The 15,915-nt window shown below is 48.9% G+C and overlaps 2 protein-coding genes across 16 annotated transcripts in view; one reads left to right on the plus strand and one right to left on the minus strand.

Annotated features, from left to right (window-relative positions):
• pex5lb (peroxisomal biogenesis factor 5-like b) overlaps positions 1 to 2,144 on the plus strand; it is a 16,457-nt gene extending 14,313 nt beyond the window's left edge. For 2 of the 6 annotated variants that reach the window (XM_086204703.1, XM_086204708.1), the window contains 4 exons: positions 3 to 209; positions 394 to 553; positions 691 to 848; positions 1,051 to 2,142. In XM_086204703.1, the coding sequence (XP_086060829.1) occupies positions 3 to 209; positions 394 to 553; positions 691 to 848; positions 1,051 to 1,249 (724 nt within the window). In that variant the 3' untranslated portion in view covers positions 1,250 to 2,142. Of the gene's footprint in view, positions 1 to 2; positions 210 to 393; positions 554 to 690; positions 849 to 1,050 lie in introns of all 6 variants that reach the window. The other 4 variants (XM_086204704.1, XM_086204705.1, XM_086204706.1 and 1 more) reach the window with 3 other exon arrangements.
• mfn1a (mitofusin 1a) lies at positions 1,807 to 15,364 on the minus strand. 10 transcript variants are annotated; one of them, XR_015115984.1, is made up of 18 exons: positions 13,660 to 15,363; positions 13,368 to 13,503; positions 12,879 to 13,041; positions 12,681 to 12,805; positions 12,449 to 12,557; positions 12,266 to 12,373; positions 12,026 to 12,179; positions 10,281 to 10,348; positions 10,090 to 10,211; positions 9,891 to 10,017; positions 9,712 to 9,816; positions 9,151 to 9,253; positions 8,862 to 9,076; positions 6,443 to 6,544; positions 6,170 to 6,366; positions 5,862 to 6,025; positions 3,747 to 3,999; positions 1,810 to 2,752 (listed from the first exon to the last, which is right to left on the minus strand). XR_015115984.1 is itself a non-coding variant. In XM_086204698.1 (17 exons), the coding sequence occupies exons 1-17, from the start codon at positions 13,772 to 13,774 to the stop codon at positions 4,741 to 4,743; spliced, it is 2,220 nt and encodes a 739-aa protein (XP_086060824.1). In that variant the 5' UTR covers positions 13,775 to 15,364; the 3' UTR covers positions 1,807 to 4,740. The 10 variants fall into 10 exon arrangements, 9 of the variants coding, with proteins under 9 accessions (XP_086060824.1, XP_086060821.1, XP_086060820.1 ...); XM_086204698.1 differs by having other exon boundaries at positions 1,807 to 4,952; positions 8,862 to 8,971; positions 13,660 to 15,364; XM_086204695.1 differs by having other exon boundaries at positions 1,808 to 4,952; positions 10,090 to 10,196; positions 13,660 to 15,364.
• Between the last annotated feature and the right edge of the window lie 551 nt (positions 15,365 to 15,915).

A 15,915-nucleotide genomic window follows, 5' to 3' on the forward strand; every position in this document is an offset into this window, starting at 1 on the left:
AGGTGTCTGGAGCTCCGCCCCAACAACCTGCCGGCTCTTATGGCGCTCGCCGTCAGCTTCACCAACAGCAGCCTGCAGCACGAAGCCTGCGACGCCCTGCACCGCTGGATCAGCCACAACCAGCGATACAAACACCTGGTGCAAGACCGCAGCAGCCCCGTACAGGGCTCGCCGCCCACGCCAGGGAGGGGCAGCAGCACATCAGCCAGGTACAAACACCTGAGACACGGGACACACGAGTGGTTGCTGTAGACACCATGACACCCTTGGAGTCAGCAACTCGACACGCTTTATACAGTGCGTGCGTGCGTGCGCGTGTGTGTGTGTGTGTGTGTGTGTGTGTGTGTGTGTGTGTGTTTGTGAGTGTGTGAGTGTGTGCGCGTGTATGTTCAGCTTGCAGGACGTCCTGCTTCTCTTCCAGGATGCTGCGCTCCTGAATCCAGACTGCCTGGATCCAGACCTGCAGACGGGACTTGGTGTTCTGTTCAACCTCAGCGCTGACTTCAACAAGGCTGTCGAGGCGTTCACTGCAGCGTTGTCCATCAGACCGCAGGTAATAAACACAAGCACACACATGCACACACACACACAACTCAAATAAGATGTGTCAGTCAGCGCTCACAGAAGTTGCTAATGTTGTGGAACTGTGACAAGACAGGTTCTGACTCGGCAGTAATGTCTGTTCTCCAGGACTACCTGCTGTGGAACCGTCTGGGCGCCACGCTCGCCAACGGGAACCGCAGTGAGGAGGCGGTGGAGGCCTACACCAGAGCTCTGGAGCTGCAGCCTGGGTTCATCCGGTCCAGATACAACCTAGGAATAAGCTGCATCAACCTGGGGGCACATAGGTATGACCCGGCCCTCTGAATACCAGACCCGGCCCCAGTTAGGTACCAGACCTGGCCCAGGCTAAATGTTGGACCTGGCAGAGGATTAGCAGCTGGTTCCATACTTCTGCTGACTTTGAATGGTCCAAATCAATAGCAAATGTTTGCTGACGGCAGCTGTTTTGCAGCTCTGTTCTGACCCGGTTCTGGTTTCGTTTTCTAGGGAGGCCGTCAGTAATTTCCTGACAGCTCTGAACCAGCAGAGGCGGAGTCAGCGCTGCAGCCACCAGCAGATGTCAACCAACATCTGGGCTGCCCTGCGGATTGCAATCTCCATGATGGACCGGCCCGAGCTGTTCCAAGCTGCCAACATGGGGGACCTGGACCTGCTGATGAGGGCCTTTGATGTGGCCGGTGAATGATGCAAGAGGGAGTGTCCTTGTTTACCTGCAGGCTGTTTGACAGGGAAATGGTGGAGCTGCTGGGCTCTGGTGCGACACCAAAGATGATGCAGGAAAAAACGTTGCAATAAAACCGCACAGCCCTTTAGCTTCCTGGAAGAACACGTTACTATGGTAGAACGCACTCGCAACTTCCTCCACTCTGATGATGAGGCGGCGCCGGAGTGTCTGCACCTCCTTAACTTACTTCATAAAACACGCTTTGATTGGAGGACCAGAAGCTCTGGTTCTACCTACTGCCTCCTTTGACTGACCTCTGACCTCAGACACAGAGGAAACATCCTCCCTATTTGTTCCTGCAGCCATTAAAACCATTTACTTGAAACTCCCGTCAACGTACAAATGAAGCAGGACCTTCAACCCTCGCACACAGAAGCAGCAGCGCATGAACGGAGGCCTGAAGGCGCCACTATCGCAAATCAATGAACGCCTCAGTAAACAAAAGGAAGAAAATTTTAAAAATCAAATAAATGTGCAGCTGAATTTTGAAATAAATGTCTTTATTTAAATGACAGAGCATATATTTTGTATTTGTTTTGTATTATTATATTTTCGTGCTTACATCCAAATTTGTTTTTCTCTGTTTAACTTAATTTCACTTCATTAAGATCTTCAACTGTCTGTCAATGAGGAGGTGGGAACTGACAGGAGGGCTGGTGGGGGTTCGGGTCCTGACACCCCCTCATTTACATACAGAACAAGAAGTACATTGATATGTATTTATCTGTTTTCGTGCATATTTATTTATTATTATTATTAATGACTTACGTATGTTTAACAGCTGTTATTAAGCTTAAATACATTTAACATATTTATATTGAGTTTTGTTTGTTGTTATTTACATCGTTGCTCGCGTGCTGCAGCAGTGTTGCTCCTCTCTTCAGACTCGGCTGAAACTTTCAGACCAGGAGATTTGATTGATTGAATCTGATTGGTAGGCGGCCCGGTGGAGCAGTGGTCCTCACTGTGGCCCCCCAGCAAGAAGGTTGTGGGTGGAGCAGTGGTCCTCCCTGTGGCCCCCCAGCAAGAAGGTTGTGGGTGGAGCCCCGGCTGCAGCACGGGGTCTTTCTGGGTGAGTCTCCATGTTCTCCCTGTTCCTGCTGGGTTCTCTCTGGTACTCCAGCTTCCTCCACAGTCCAAAGACATCAAGAGGGACCAGGTTAATCCAGACTCTAAATTGACCGTAGGCGTGGCTGGGAGAGCCAATGGTTGTCTGTCTCTATGTGTTGGCCCTGCCATGGACTGGTGACCTGTCCAGGGGGAAGGCTGCTGGGATAGGCTCCACCCCCACCACCCTGAACAGGAGGAGAGGGAGAACATGGAGGGAGGGATGATGGATGGATGGATGGATGGATGGATGATGGAGGGATGGATGGATGGATGGATGGATGGATGATGGAGGGATGGGTGGATGATGGAGGGATGGGTGGATGATGGATGGGTCTGATTGGAGGTGAAGAAGAACTGCAGACACAAGAATCCAATCAGTGAGCTCGGCTCCTCATAGGTCATTTGATCTTTGACTGGCGGCTGCGTGCAGTGCACACAGACACACACACAGATTAACAAATACACATGGATACACAGACACACACACATTAACAAATACACATGGATACACAGACACACACACATTAACAAATACACATGGATACACAGACACACACACATTGCCGCAGCCATGCTGAAGCTTTGAAAGTGAAGATTGATGTTGACTTGAGGCTATTTTCAGTTTAGCACTATAACGGTGATCACAACACACAACAGAAGCTAACACTCTGACGTAAACAGACCACCAGTAGGCCAGGCCCTTCCTCCCAATGCTGACCCCAAACTAGCTCTTAGCTACATGCTAATATACAGTACAAGACTGACTATTTACTGCATATATACAACAAGCTAATGTTAAATGTACATAGAGCAACAAACTGGGAATCTTGGAGCAAAAGAGTAAACAAAGGGATTCAAGGCACAAACATGGACATCAGCTAGCATTAGCAAGTTGCCTCGCAACCAAAACAAACTTCTTGTTTTGGTTAAAAGCTTAGAAGGTAGCAAATATAAGAACTTCTCAATGAGAAAAGACAATTCCAATATAACGAGTTAAGTCGGCCATCTTTGTTTATTTGTTCCAGTTCCTATCAGAGATGTTGCAGATTGATGGGGGCGAAGCGAAAGGGCGGAGACGTCGATGCTGCCTGAGGTCTAACCTGGTCCAGTAACTCGGCTGCTATCAGAGCGTTAAAGACAAAAAATACTGAGATGTTTTAGAAATTCACTGAGGTGGTGATGGTCAACAGGAGGGATGTGACCACAAATAGACAACCCCTGCTTCATGGCGTGACTAGGATGACTCGAGTCTCTACCACACCGACCTGTCAGTTCTGTCCTTTCGTCACCACCGGCTCCAAAATTCAGCTCAACCATTAAAAACCAGAGGCTAAATCTGTTTGTCAACCTTTTATGTGGGTTGTGATGGCGCAGGTGAAGCGGCCTGGTGTTAGTTCCTTCTTCTTCACTTGAACGCTGCATGTTGCCGCTCAAGCTTCAGAGGGGAGAGTCGCCGACTCACTGAGCTGAAGATGGGATTCTGATTCCAAGCCCTGCCATCACTGTGATGTCACAGCTGAGGTGACGTTGAGTCGGGTCAGTGTGGTCGTGAACGTTCCCTCCTGTCAGGGCTGTTCTGGATGGTCCTTGCGTAAATGACACTGTAGAGATGATAACCGTGTATTAGAGGAATTAAACGTCTAAGAGAACCTGAATGCCTCGTCCTGTCATTTCTGATGTGATTGAGCTTGTATGAAGATGGCAGTGGTGACCTCTGCTGGTGACCTCTGCTAGTGACCTCTGCTGGCAGGTGGAGCAACACAAACGGTCAAGCGCCATGTAACAAGAATTGAACATTTTTTAGGTTTTTAATATATAAACTGAAGATGAAAGCAACATTGAGAATTTCAGTCTACTTCAAACATTCAAACTTTGTTGCCACGGAAACATGGTGCAGAGGGGTTTGTTGGCCTTCCCGTTGAAATCAAAGAAGAAACCTCACACTGACATCTCATCTCTGTTTATAACGCTGTAAAACATAACGCATCATCAGGTCTTCAACTGTCCAACGGTCCTGGAATCAATTACGACACGTTGGCGTCTGTCTGGAAAAAGCAGCGATGGTCACTTTTGATCAAAAATGTCAAATACGTGTTTGAGTGACATGATGGCATCAGCTGAGAGCAGCAGTCGCATGACCAATAGGATGAGACAAACCTGACAATGGAGACACACTAATAGTTGAATATGTGTCCACTAGCACGACTCCTGCACTAAAGACACACTGAGCCACCATTGGCTTGTTGTCATGGAGACGCAGGGTTTGAGGACAAGGACACAGGAAGAGCCTCCAAGTAGCAGCTACTTTCACTGTGAGTTTGAGGTGTAAACTGTGCTTCACTTCACAAGCTCATAAAATGGTGTGCTTCTGTTTTTGAGGGGCTACAAATGTCTGCAGGATCTACATGTGGATGCAGCCAGGAGGCTGCTGATGATCCAGCAGGTGTCAGTGTTGTCCAGCGGGGGGCGCTGCTGCTCAGCGTTACATCAGTGTTCCTGCAAGTACTGTAGAGAAAAGGCCTCCAGCTGTGTCTCCAGCTCCGTGGCTCTGTTCCTGAGGACACAACAAGACACTCAGGTGACATCTGGAACCTTTCAGCTTTCATTTAGAATGAAGACAGCAACAATGACAGGCTACCACTCTGCAGGTAGGGTTTGAAGTAGCTATGCTTCTTGCTCTGCTTTCCTTTCTAACATTCTAGTCGGTTTAAGAGTCGCATGATCCAACACTGAAGAATCAGTTGATGACGGGGGGCGGCCCGGTGGAGCAGTGGTCCTCACTGTGGCCCCCATCAAGAAGGTTGTGGGTGGAGCCCCGGCTGCAGCACGGGGTCTTTCTGGGTGAGTCTCCATGTTCTCCCTGTTCCTGCTGGGTTCTCTCTGGTACTCCAGCTTCCTCCACAGTCCAAAGACATCAAGAGGGACCAGGTTAATCCAGACTCTAAATTGACCGTAGGCGTGGCTGGGAGAGCCAATGGTTGTCTGTCTCTATGTGTTGGCCCTGCCATGGACTGGTGACCTGTCCAGGGGGAAGGCTGCTGGGATAGGCTCCACCCCCACCACCCTCAACAGGAGAAGAGGGAGAACATGGAGGGAGGGAGGGATGGAGGGATGGATGGATGGATGGAGGGATGATGGAGGGATGGAAGGATGGAGGGATGGATGAGGGATGGAGGGATGGAAGGATGGAGGGATGGATGATGGATGGAGGGATGGAAGGATGGAGGGATGGATGATGGATGGAGGGATGGATGATGGATGGATGATGGATGATGGAGGGATGGATGACAGTGGTAGCACACAAAAGCTCATCACACCTCCACCATGAGGTTCTGATACGTTCCAGTATGAAGCAAATGATTACCAAAAGCTGGACGTGTTTCCTCTGGTGACAAGTGAATGAGCATTTGTTCCTTATTGATCTGAACACGGCGTGATTTGGTTATTGTGTTGTGACTGTCACCTGCCCAGCGAGCCGGTGTGACCTCTGACCTGAAGGCCTTGGACCTCCTCTGGATGTTCTCCAGTCTCTGGATGCTGAAGCTTAGCTGGCGGATGTTTCCCTCCAGCTCGGCATCGCTCAGATCCACTCGCTGTGTGAGACGACTGAACGTCGAATTCAGCTCCCTTACACACACACACACACACACACACACACACACACACACACACACACACACAAAAACACATAAACAGAAACACACAAACACCCACATACAATCAAATGCCTATGCAGAGGTCAACAGCTGTTCAGGTGGGCGTGTCTCTTACTTGTACACCTGCTGACTGCAGGCGGAGCTGGTGACCGGGATGATGGCTCTCAAGCAGCGGGCAGCGTGCTCAGTAAACTGCCGCTTCAGAGCACGCTCCTGGCTGGCATTGGTCCAGGTGAGTTTCTCGTACAGGTAGAGGAGACCGTACAGTGACAAAGAGAGCGCGATGAGCCGCCAGCCCACTGATCGCCACACCTGCATGACAAAACACAGATACCATTTCAATGAAAAAATCCAGTTTGATCCGGTGTGCGATCTAACGATGACGTACCACACCACCGATGATCAGGACCGTCATGGATGCTCTGGAGGTGACAGAAACCAGACCTGTTGCTATGGAAACCATCATCTGGTCTTTAAAGCCGGAGCCTTCCTGAAGAGAGATGATAATGAAACAGCTAAAACAAACGCAAACTGTCATGTGAGGTCAAGGTCAAGGTCAACTTTATTAATATAGCACATTTAAAATCAACCCAAGTTACAGAATTCAGCAGGCCAGAACCAGGGATGTACGGCTTCACGAGCCTCAAAAGCCAAAGAAAATAAGTAAGGCTTCAAGTGGGACGTAAAAATCCCTGAGGTCTGAGCAGACCTCACTCACAGTGGCAGACCGCCACAGTAAAAGCTCGCTCACCTTTTGTCCTCAGCCTAGACCTTGGGACAGATGAAAACAGCTCATTGGACCATGTCAGTGCTCTAGCTGGGGTGCGGACATGAAGGAGTTCAGCAAGGCACTGAGGGGCCAGGCCATTTAATGCCTTAAAAACAAGGCAAGGCAAGGCAAGGCAATTTTATTTGTAGAGCCCGTTTTCACAAACAGTTTGTCTCAAAAGGCTTCATGGCATCATAACAACATCCTCTGCCCTCAGACCCTCACATCAACCGAGGAAAAACTCCATAGAAACCCTTTTAACAGGGAAAAATCTGAGAAACCTCGGGGTGAGCAACAGAGGAGGGATCCCTCACCCAGGACGGACAGACGTGCAGTAGATGTTGTTACAGACAAGAAAACAGTTTACAATGCAAAATGTGTTTTTTTTTAAAAAACAAGCATCCCGATTCAAAAATCTATCCTGAAACGAACAGGCAACCAGTGCAGGGAAGCTAGTACTGGTGTAATGTGTTTGTGCATCTTGATGGGTTAGGGTTAACTGTTGACGTGCAGCAGTATTTTGCACTCACTGCTGGCGCCACAGGGAGAGCTGGTCGAGACCCACACATGGAGCATTACGGTAATCCAGTGTAAATGATAAAAAAGCATGGATAACCTTCTACAAATCATTGGGAGAAAGGTAGAGCTTTACTTTGGCCAGGACCCTCAACGGAAAAAAGAACCCTTTTACTACAGAGCCAATTTGTCTGTTGAATTTAAAACCACTATCAAGACTGAGACTTCTGATTGAGACTTCTGATAAAAGAATGTATTTTTGGTGCAAGGGGCCCTAAAACACCAGTAGAATCATGTAAGAGGGACTGATACCCAAACACAATAACCTCTGTTTTATCATCATTTAGATTAAGAAAATGTAGGTCCCGGCAGCGCGGTGGAGCAGTGGTCCTCCCTGTGGCCCCCCAGCAAGAAGGTTGTGGGTGGAGCCCCGGCTGCAGCACGGGGTCTTTCTGGGTGAGTCTCCATGTTCTCCCTGTTCCTGCTGGGTTCTCTCTGGTACTCCAGCTTCCTCCACAGTCAAAAGACATCAAGAGGGACCAGGTTAATCCAGACTCTAAATTGACCGTAGGCGTGGCTGGGAGAGCCAATGGTTGTTATGGAAATTTAAGTCCATCCAGGTCTTAATCTGGTTCAGAGCAGCTAGCAGAGGCTCAAGAGAATCCTTACGTTTTCAGGTAGATTTGGACATCATCTGCATAACAGTGAAAAGAAATACTATGCTCACGTAAAATGGAACCTAGGGGCAGCATATTTCGAGAAAATAATAAAGGGCCTAAGATGGAGCCTTGAGGGACGCCACAGGTAAGAGGGACCACATTAGAGGATAACTTACCCAGATGGACTCCTATCAGTATGACTGATTTAACATAAAGGCAACACCTTTGATAAAACACACTTTTCTTTCTCTGACACTTCGGACAGAAAGAGCAGCTTCAAGATGGGCAGGAAATTTGAGAGGACAGAGGGGTCCAGATTAGGCCTCTTGATTAGTGGCTGCACTATCGCATGTTTAAAAGGAGCTGGAAAGACTCCTGAACTAAAACAAGCACGAAGCAGAACAGAATAAAAGTGCCAACTGAGTCAAACGCCTCTTTTAAAAGGCGAGAAGGAACACTGTCAGAGAGGCAGTTAATAGGCCGTAGCTCACAGACGACATCAGACAGTGAGGACAAGGATATGGGTTTAAACTTGTCAAAAACAGCTGGACGTACAGGTGGAACAGAAGGCTCGGAGACAGCAAGACAGGGTTTGGACTTAGGAACTGAGATTTGGTTAACAAAGAAGTTAAGAAAATCATAAAAGAGAGCAGGCGATGGTACAACAGGGCAGTATCACAAGCATTGCCAATAGAGTCAAGAGAGGTAAACAAAACCTTGGGTTTACCGATACTCTTAGAAACAAGGCTGGAAACATCGTCTGTTTTAGCAGGCTTCATGGCTCTCTGACACTCTCTTAAACAGTCCTGTAGAACCCCAAACCAAACATGCAACTTGTCCTTTGACAAGTGAGGTGAGCTCACCTGCTGCCCGGCGTCACTCAGAGCACGTTTGGCATTGTTGGCACCAATGAAGCGTGTAACGAGGGACGTCCAGCCAAGAGAAAACTGGAACTCTATGTTTTCCCGGAAGTCTGCACAGAGGGCAGTGAGCTCAAGGTCGTAGGTCAATTCAAAGGAGGCCGAGGGAACAGAGAGCTGCTCCTGGACGGCCAGAGACAGCAGTGGACGGACACTGTCTGATAGTAGAAAACACATGACACCATGAAGCCGAGGCAGCGAGAGGAAGTGCTTCTGACGTGACCTGTCATACCAATCATGTGCTTCTGGGCGTCTCGAACATCTCTGAGGATGCTGACAGAGCAACGGTGAGCCAGAGAGCCAACCATCCTCTCCTCCACATGCTGCAGCAGCTTCTGCGACACAGAGGATGGAGCACAGCTAAGCTAACATGCTAACAACAATGCCAGCAGGTATTACGTTAGAATGATGCCTGACAGACTAATGGACACATTTATAAGCGGTCACATCCTTAATGTCCTCATTTTACTCTTCAAATATACTTCAAGAATTACTGATAGTACACTTTTAGTAACTAATGATACAAGTACACTTACTTCTAGTACATTTGTATGATGTACAGAAAATAGTGTAGGTAAAAACACTTGAAGTGTTATTCATTATGTCTGGTGTTTGTGTGTGAGTTACATTAAGCAGCTTTTCTTTAAATCCTGTTTGCAGTCCCATGCACGCACACACACGCACACACATGCACACACACACACACACACACACACACACATACACACACACGCATTAGCCATGCGGCATGTGCAGGTGAGGTTAAGTGCACCTTGTTGCCGTGGTAACTCACAGATTTGTAGAGCTCCAGTGTCTCCAGCGTGGGACTGAAGTCAGCTCTGAACTCATCTACCAGCACGGGAAGAGAACGTATCTGATCGGATATCGCCGTGGCAACCTGCCACAACAACACATTTAGCTGGTACCAGGGATAGAGGACCAAACCACTGAGAGGACTGTGACCCTCTGTACCTTGGCGGCTGCGTCATCTGTCAGAGTCTTGATTCTCTCTTTAATGCTAGCGCTCAGACGGTTAATCTGACCACGGACAAAGTCTAGCCGGTCCCGCTGCTCCTCCCTCTCCTCCAGACAACAGATTCTGCAGAGGTCAAAGGGCAATGTTGAGGCTTATTTTGGTTGTTGAAAGAACTAATAAGTTTGTTTGTCTCACTTTCTTTCGGCGGAGGCAATGTTGATGGCGTCCATCACAGCTTTGACAGCCTCACTGATCTGCCAGGCACGCACTGTGTGCTGCTCAAACTTGGTCTTTACTGCAGACTGAGAGATGAACTCCTGCAGGGTCAAAGGTCATTAACAGGCTCGCCAGGATGTCAGAAGAAACTGAGAGGAATATGTTTTTACCTCAAATGTCCTCTCAAAGTTCTGGAACTCTCTCAATCGTTCCTGGAACCCTTCAGCCAGAGCACCACCTGCAGGCCAGACAGCTGGATGATGACATCATGCTGCTGTTCTTATCTTAATCTAATCCAGGAGAAACAACTCTGCGATGTCATATGCAGCATTAAAGGGTGGTTTGTTTGTTCCATCAAAGGGCCTCTAGGCGGAGCTACTGCTCCATCCTCCCTTGTGCACTGTCTGCAGTGACTCACAGGAGCCTCCTGAGGTTTAACGTTGTATCACGACAGGGAGGCGAAGCACCACTAGCTAGTAAGTGCGCTAACTACACTAGATCTCAACAACATACAGACACCGACAAGATTCTAGAACATTTCATCTAGAACATTTTTGAGTGTTTGACCAAAAATATTCAAGACCTGTATGAGGTTTTATTGTTATTGTTATTATTATTAAGCTACCAGGCCAGAGCAAACGAACCAAACATTTAATTTCTCACACTTGGTGAAAACATATGTTATTTCAAATATATGTGTGAGTAATAGAAAAATTTAGAATGTCAGGGATGAGGCGTGTTTGTAGTCCAACAGGAAGCGATTGTGTCAGGGATGAGGCGTGTTTGTAGTCCAACAGGAAGCGATTGTGTCAGGGATGAGGCGTGTTTGTTGTCCAACAGGAAGCGATTGTGTCAGGGATGAGGCGTGTTTGTAGTCCAACAGGAAGCGATTGTGTCAGGGATGAGGCGTGTTTGTAGTCCAACGGGAAGCGATTGTGTCAGGGATGAGGCGTGTTTGTAGTCCAACAGGAAGCGATTGTGTCAGGGATGAGGCGTGTTTGTTGTCCAACAGGAAGCGACGGAGTCAGGGATGAGGCGTGTTTGTTGTCCAACAGGAAGCGATTGTGTCAGGGATGAGGCGTGTTTGTTGTCCAACAGGAAGCGATTGTGTCAGGGATGAGGCGTGTTTGTAGTCCAACGGGAAGCGATTGTGTCAGGGATGAGGCGTGTTTGTAGTCCAACAGGAAGCGATTGTGTCAGGGATGAGGCGTGTTTGTTGTCCAACAGGAAGCGATTGTGTCAGGGATGAGGCGTGTTTGTAGTCCAACGGGAAGCGATTGTGTCAGGGATGAGGCGTGTTTGTAGTCCAACAGGAAGCGATTGTGTCAGGGATGAGGCGTGTTTGTTGTCCAACAGGAAGCGACGGAGTCAGGGATGAGGCGTGTTTGTTGTCCAACAGGAAGCGATTGTGTCAGGGATGAGGCGTGTTTGTAGTCCAACGGGAAGCAATTGTGTCAGGGATGAGGCGTGTTTGTAGTCCAACAGGAAGCGATTGTGTCAGGGATGATGTGTGTTTGTTGTCCAACAGGAAGCGACGGAGTCAGGGATGAGGCGTGTTTGTAGTCCAACGGGAAGCGATTGTGTCAGGGATGAGGCGTGTTTGTAGTCCAACGGGAAGCGATTGTGTCAGGGATGAGGCGTGTTTGTAGTCCAACGGGAAGCGATTGTGTCAGGGATGAGGCGTGTTTGTAGTCCAACGGGAAGCGATTGTGTCAGGGATGAGGCGTGTTTGTAGTCCAACGGGAAGCGATTGTGTCAGGGATGAGGTGTTTCTTTGAGCTTTAAATGTTAATGAGTTTAGATCATGCCTGACTGACTTGTCCCTGAATGCATCACCCCGATCCAGAGAAAATAAAGTTGCTGCTATGGAGGGTTGGTATATAATCTGTTTCCTGACCTGTGTCACCTGTCTCACCTGTTTCGGGCATGCCCTGCGCTCGCTGCATCCGATAGTTCAGGACCTCTTTGGCAGAGATGAAGAAGATGCGCCCAGCGGCCTCATCCAGACTGACCACCTTCAGCTCCTCCACCAGGAAGCTGACACAGCGATCCAGGTGCTGTTTCCTCACCTGCATACGAAAGACAGACGACACTTCACACTACCATCAACTCTTCACCGTAAGAGCCCAGCGTTGCCCCACGTGACCTCACTGACCTCCTCAATGTATTCGGGTTCCGTCACCGAGGCGTCCCATCTGTTGTGGAGGATGAAGATGTTTGGTTTGGAGATTCTCTCGCTGACCTTGTGGAAGAAGAGTTTCTCCTGAGGACAGAGGGAGACAAACGTGGAGAAGCGGCGCTAACGTGACCGTCTCCTCTCACTGACTTACAAACTTACCGTGTTCATCAGTGTGGACTCAGCGTTTCCCACCAGGACAAAGACGTCGGCATCCAGACAGAATCTATCGATCCAGCTGTCCAGCTCTAGGGTGACATCAGTGCCAGGGCTGGGTCAAAGGTCAGAGGCAGATGTATTTAAGTGGTGAAGTGTCAGGTGACTCATTCAATCAAAAAGCAGTGCAGCCATGAGTCATTACAGGTAACAAGTGTCACACTGATGACCCTTTCACCTGTCCATGAGGACTAAGTCATCCCTTAAGAGGGCGCAGTGACTTTTGGGCCAGAAGACTTGAACAAGACTGCCGGAGTCCAGTGTTGGGTCCATGTGGAGGGCGTGAGCCAACTGGTTCACCGTCTGAGGAAGAAGCTCAGGGGTTAGTCTCCTTCCACCATGATGGCGGCTTCATCTACGCTTTAGGCTGGCATACAGTGATGCTTCTCCTTTCGTTTGATGCCTCGGTGGTGAGATGCGCCTCCTCGCTGTCGGTTCCAACGACACTCAGGAAGCAGTTGGTGGTATGTCCGATGCCGCTGGGAAGAACTCGATCCCTCAGCATGGCGTTGATGACAGTGCTCTTGCCATTACTGGTCCTGACATAGACACAGCATTGACATCACAAAGGTCATGTGATGCAATGGAAAGAACGAACGTGGCGTGAACTAGACTGGTGAGGCCTGTTTTGGGACCGTGTCGTCACTGATTGGACTTCCTTGTCAAGCAGCTCATTTATGTTCTATATTGTTCTTCTACACCGCTGTACTAATAAAGTTTAGCATCGACACACAGACAAACAGAGTAACACCTTCAAATCTCAGGAGACCACAAAAGAATCAGGTGGACAAAACATCAGGAACACCAGAGGCTGCCTGAGTCGCCGTCCCGAATGAATTGGCCAGCCAGTGTGTTGGTCGTGTACCTGCCAAAGAAGGCAACCTTCATGTGTCTGCGGACCAGAACCTCTTTGATTGTGGCCAGTTTGGTGGCACAGCTCTGCATGTCTAGGCTCTGCTCCTCAGACGCCACCTGACCCAGGTTATCACTCCGCCACACCGCTGACATCACACCGAGAAAAGAGAGGAAAGATACACCCCCACTCATATCAGGAAGTCATGGCTAGTTTTTAGGGTTAAACTACAGGTTCAGCTGAGGTTGTATGCCACTGAGCGTCCAGGCAAGTGCAGAAAGATAAAAATGTGTGTGTTTCTGACCATCCACGAAGGCGGAGGCATCCTTCACGAAGTCCAGAAGCTGATCAAAGATGGAGGTGATAGAACGCTTAGCAACAACGAAACGCCGCAGAGGAGATGGATCCACAGCGTCCATGACCCCTGACACACTCACACACACACACACACACACACACACACACACACACACACACACACACACAGTAGAGGGAGTGTGTGTGTCTCAGGAGCAGAGGTCAGTTGTGTTTTCAGGGGTCGTCACCGTCAGCTCCAATCATCCTTCGGTTCACGTCGTCGTCCACATGAAGACTGCAGCAACTGTCAGCACGCAGTTCAGCTGACACGGCTGTGTGTGTGTATGTGTGTGTGTGTGTCTGATCCTCTTAGAAGGACTTAAGGCTGCTTCACCTTTTCCTTCCTGCAGGTGTGTGTGTTCCTTTAGTTGGGCTGTGTTTCAGGGCACCACGGTGGAGCAGTGGTCCTCCCTGTGGCCCCCAGCAAGAAGGTTGTGGGTGGAGCAGTGGTCCTCCCTGTGGCCCCCATCAAGAAGGTTGTGGGTGGAGCCCCGGCTGCAGCACGGGGTCTTTCTGGGTGAGTCTCCATGTTCTCCCTGTTCCTGCTGGGTTCTCTCTGGTACTCCAGCTTCCTCCACAGTCCAAAGACATCAAGAGGGACCAGGTTAATCCAGACTCTAAATTGACCGTAGGCGTGGCTGGGAGAGCCAATGGTTGTCTGTCTCTATGTGTTGGCCCTGCCATGGACTGGTGACCTGTCCAGGGTGAAGGCTGCTGGGATAGGCTCCACCCCCACCACCCTCAACAGGAGAAGAGGGAGAACATGGAGGGAGGGAGGGAGGGAGGGATGGATGGATGGATGGTCTGTGTTTCTACTGATTGTATCCCCTCGTGTGTCCACAGGGGGGCGACCAACCTTCAGCTCACCCTGGCAAATTTATGTAGAAGAGAAATCAATGTTGAAGTCGAACCCCGTCTGATCGTAACTGACAAAACTTCATCACAGGTCCTTTGGGGACATCTTCTTCTGCTGCTGTAACATGTCACATGACAGCCGAGGTAGTGCCCCCTGCTGCTCATCTAACTGTACCGACCAGTATTTATTCACAGAAGAAATGTTATAGACTAACATTTTATATTGACGGTTTTCAAATAACAAACCAGATTCATGATGTTTTGAACTGAATGCTGAACATTAATCAAACTCACAGTTCTTTAGAGGAACTGATTTTAAAGTGAGGACAACAACGTGACCTTGGTGAATACGTCTGGATAATATTATTAAGCAGCTGGTCGACTCTCAGCGAGCCCTTGATGGCAGCTTCATGAGGTCGTTTTATCGTCGTCAGTAGAACCGTTGGAGCATGATGACACAACTGGTGATGTGACAACAGCGAGGGGCGTGTCCTAGTCTCTATCAGCTTCAGTCAGATTCACAGGAAACAAGTTTTCATCATCCTGTGACACTGGAGAATACACCCTCCTTATCTGACTGCGTGTGTATGTGTTTGTTTATGTGTGTGTGTGTGTGTGTGTTTGTGTGTGTGTGTGTGTGTATTTGAGAGTTTACATATCCGCTGACTGATTATGAAAACATATTCTTGAATTACTGGATGGCATATTGGCCTGATGTTTGATTGAATCACTGCTCTTGGCCACACTGGAGGGATGGTTAATGTTGTCCATGACACAAATATTCAACTCTTTGTACTTTGATTCAACGTCACGTAAGACCCAGGATGAGAGCTCCCTTCCTTCTCTTACACCTGCAGGTGGGCTTGGTTTGTAAAAGAGGTTCATCTACACTGCAGAGCTCTCCTGAGCAGCAGATATGCTCGATGTCCTCGGGTCATCCCGTGTTTGCAGCCTCACCTCAAGAACCTGGAATGCTGGAATGAGACACTTTCTGTGACGGTTGTTTGACAGCTCAGCCCTATAACCCTGAAGCTGAAGTTCACCGCACAAACGGAGGGTGTGGTTTCGTAGTGCCGCCCCGGTGGTGGTTGGCTGGTGTCGAAGGTTCTGACTCACCGGTCAGCAGATGAGGGAGTATTGTTCCGTAAAGAAAATTGTCCTAAGCAATATTCCAAAGAAACGGATCAAAGAAAGTTTAAAGATGGTTGCCATGGTGCCACTTTTAGCAAACAACTTCAAGAAATTTCCTCAAAGTTAAATTATGAGTCGATAATTGTCCCAGAGCCTTTATAGGATCGGACAGGAACCATGACGACCCGTGACGGATGTGGTTGCATGAGTTTGTGGA

The sequence above is a fragment of the Aulostomus chinensis genome, chromosome 5, assembly GCF_037954235.1.
Source record: "Aulostomus chinensis isolate RoL2024-O1b breed Wild chromosome 5, RoL_Achi_v1.0, whole genome shotgun sequence".
NCBI lineage: Eukaryota > Metazoa > Chordata > Actinopteri > Syngnathiformes > Aulostomidae > Aulostomus > Aulostomus chinensis.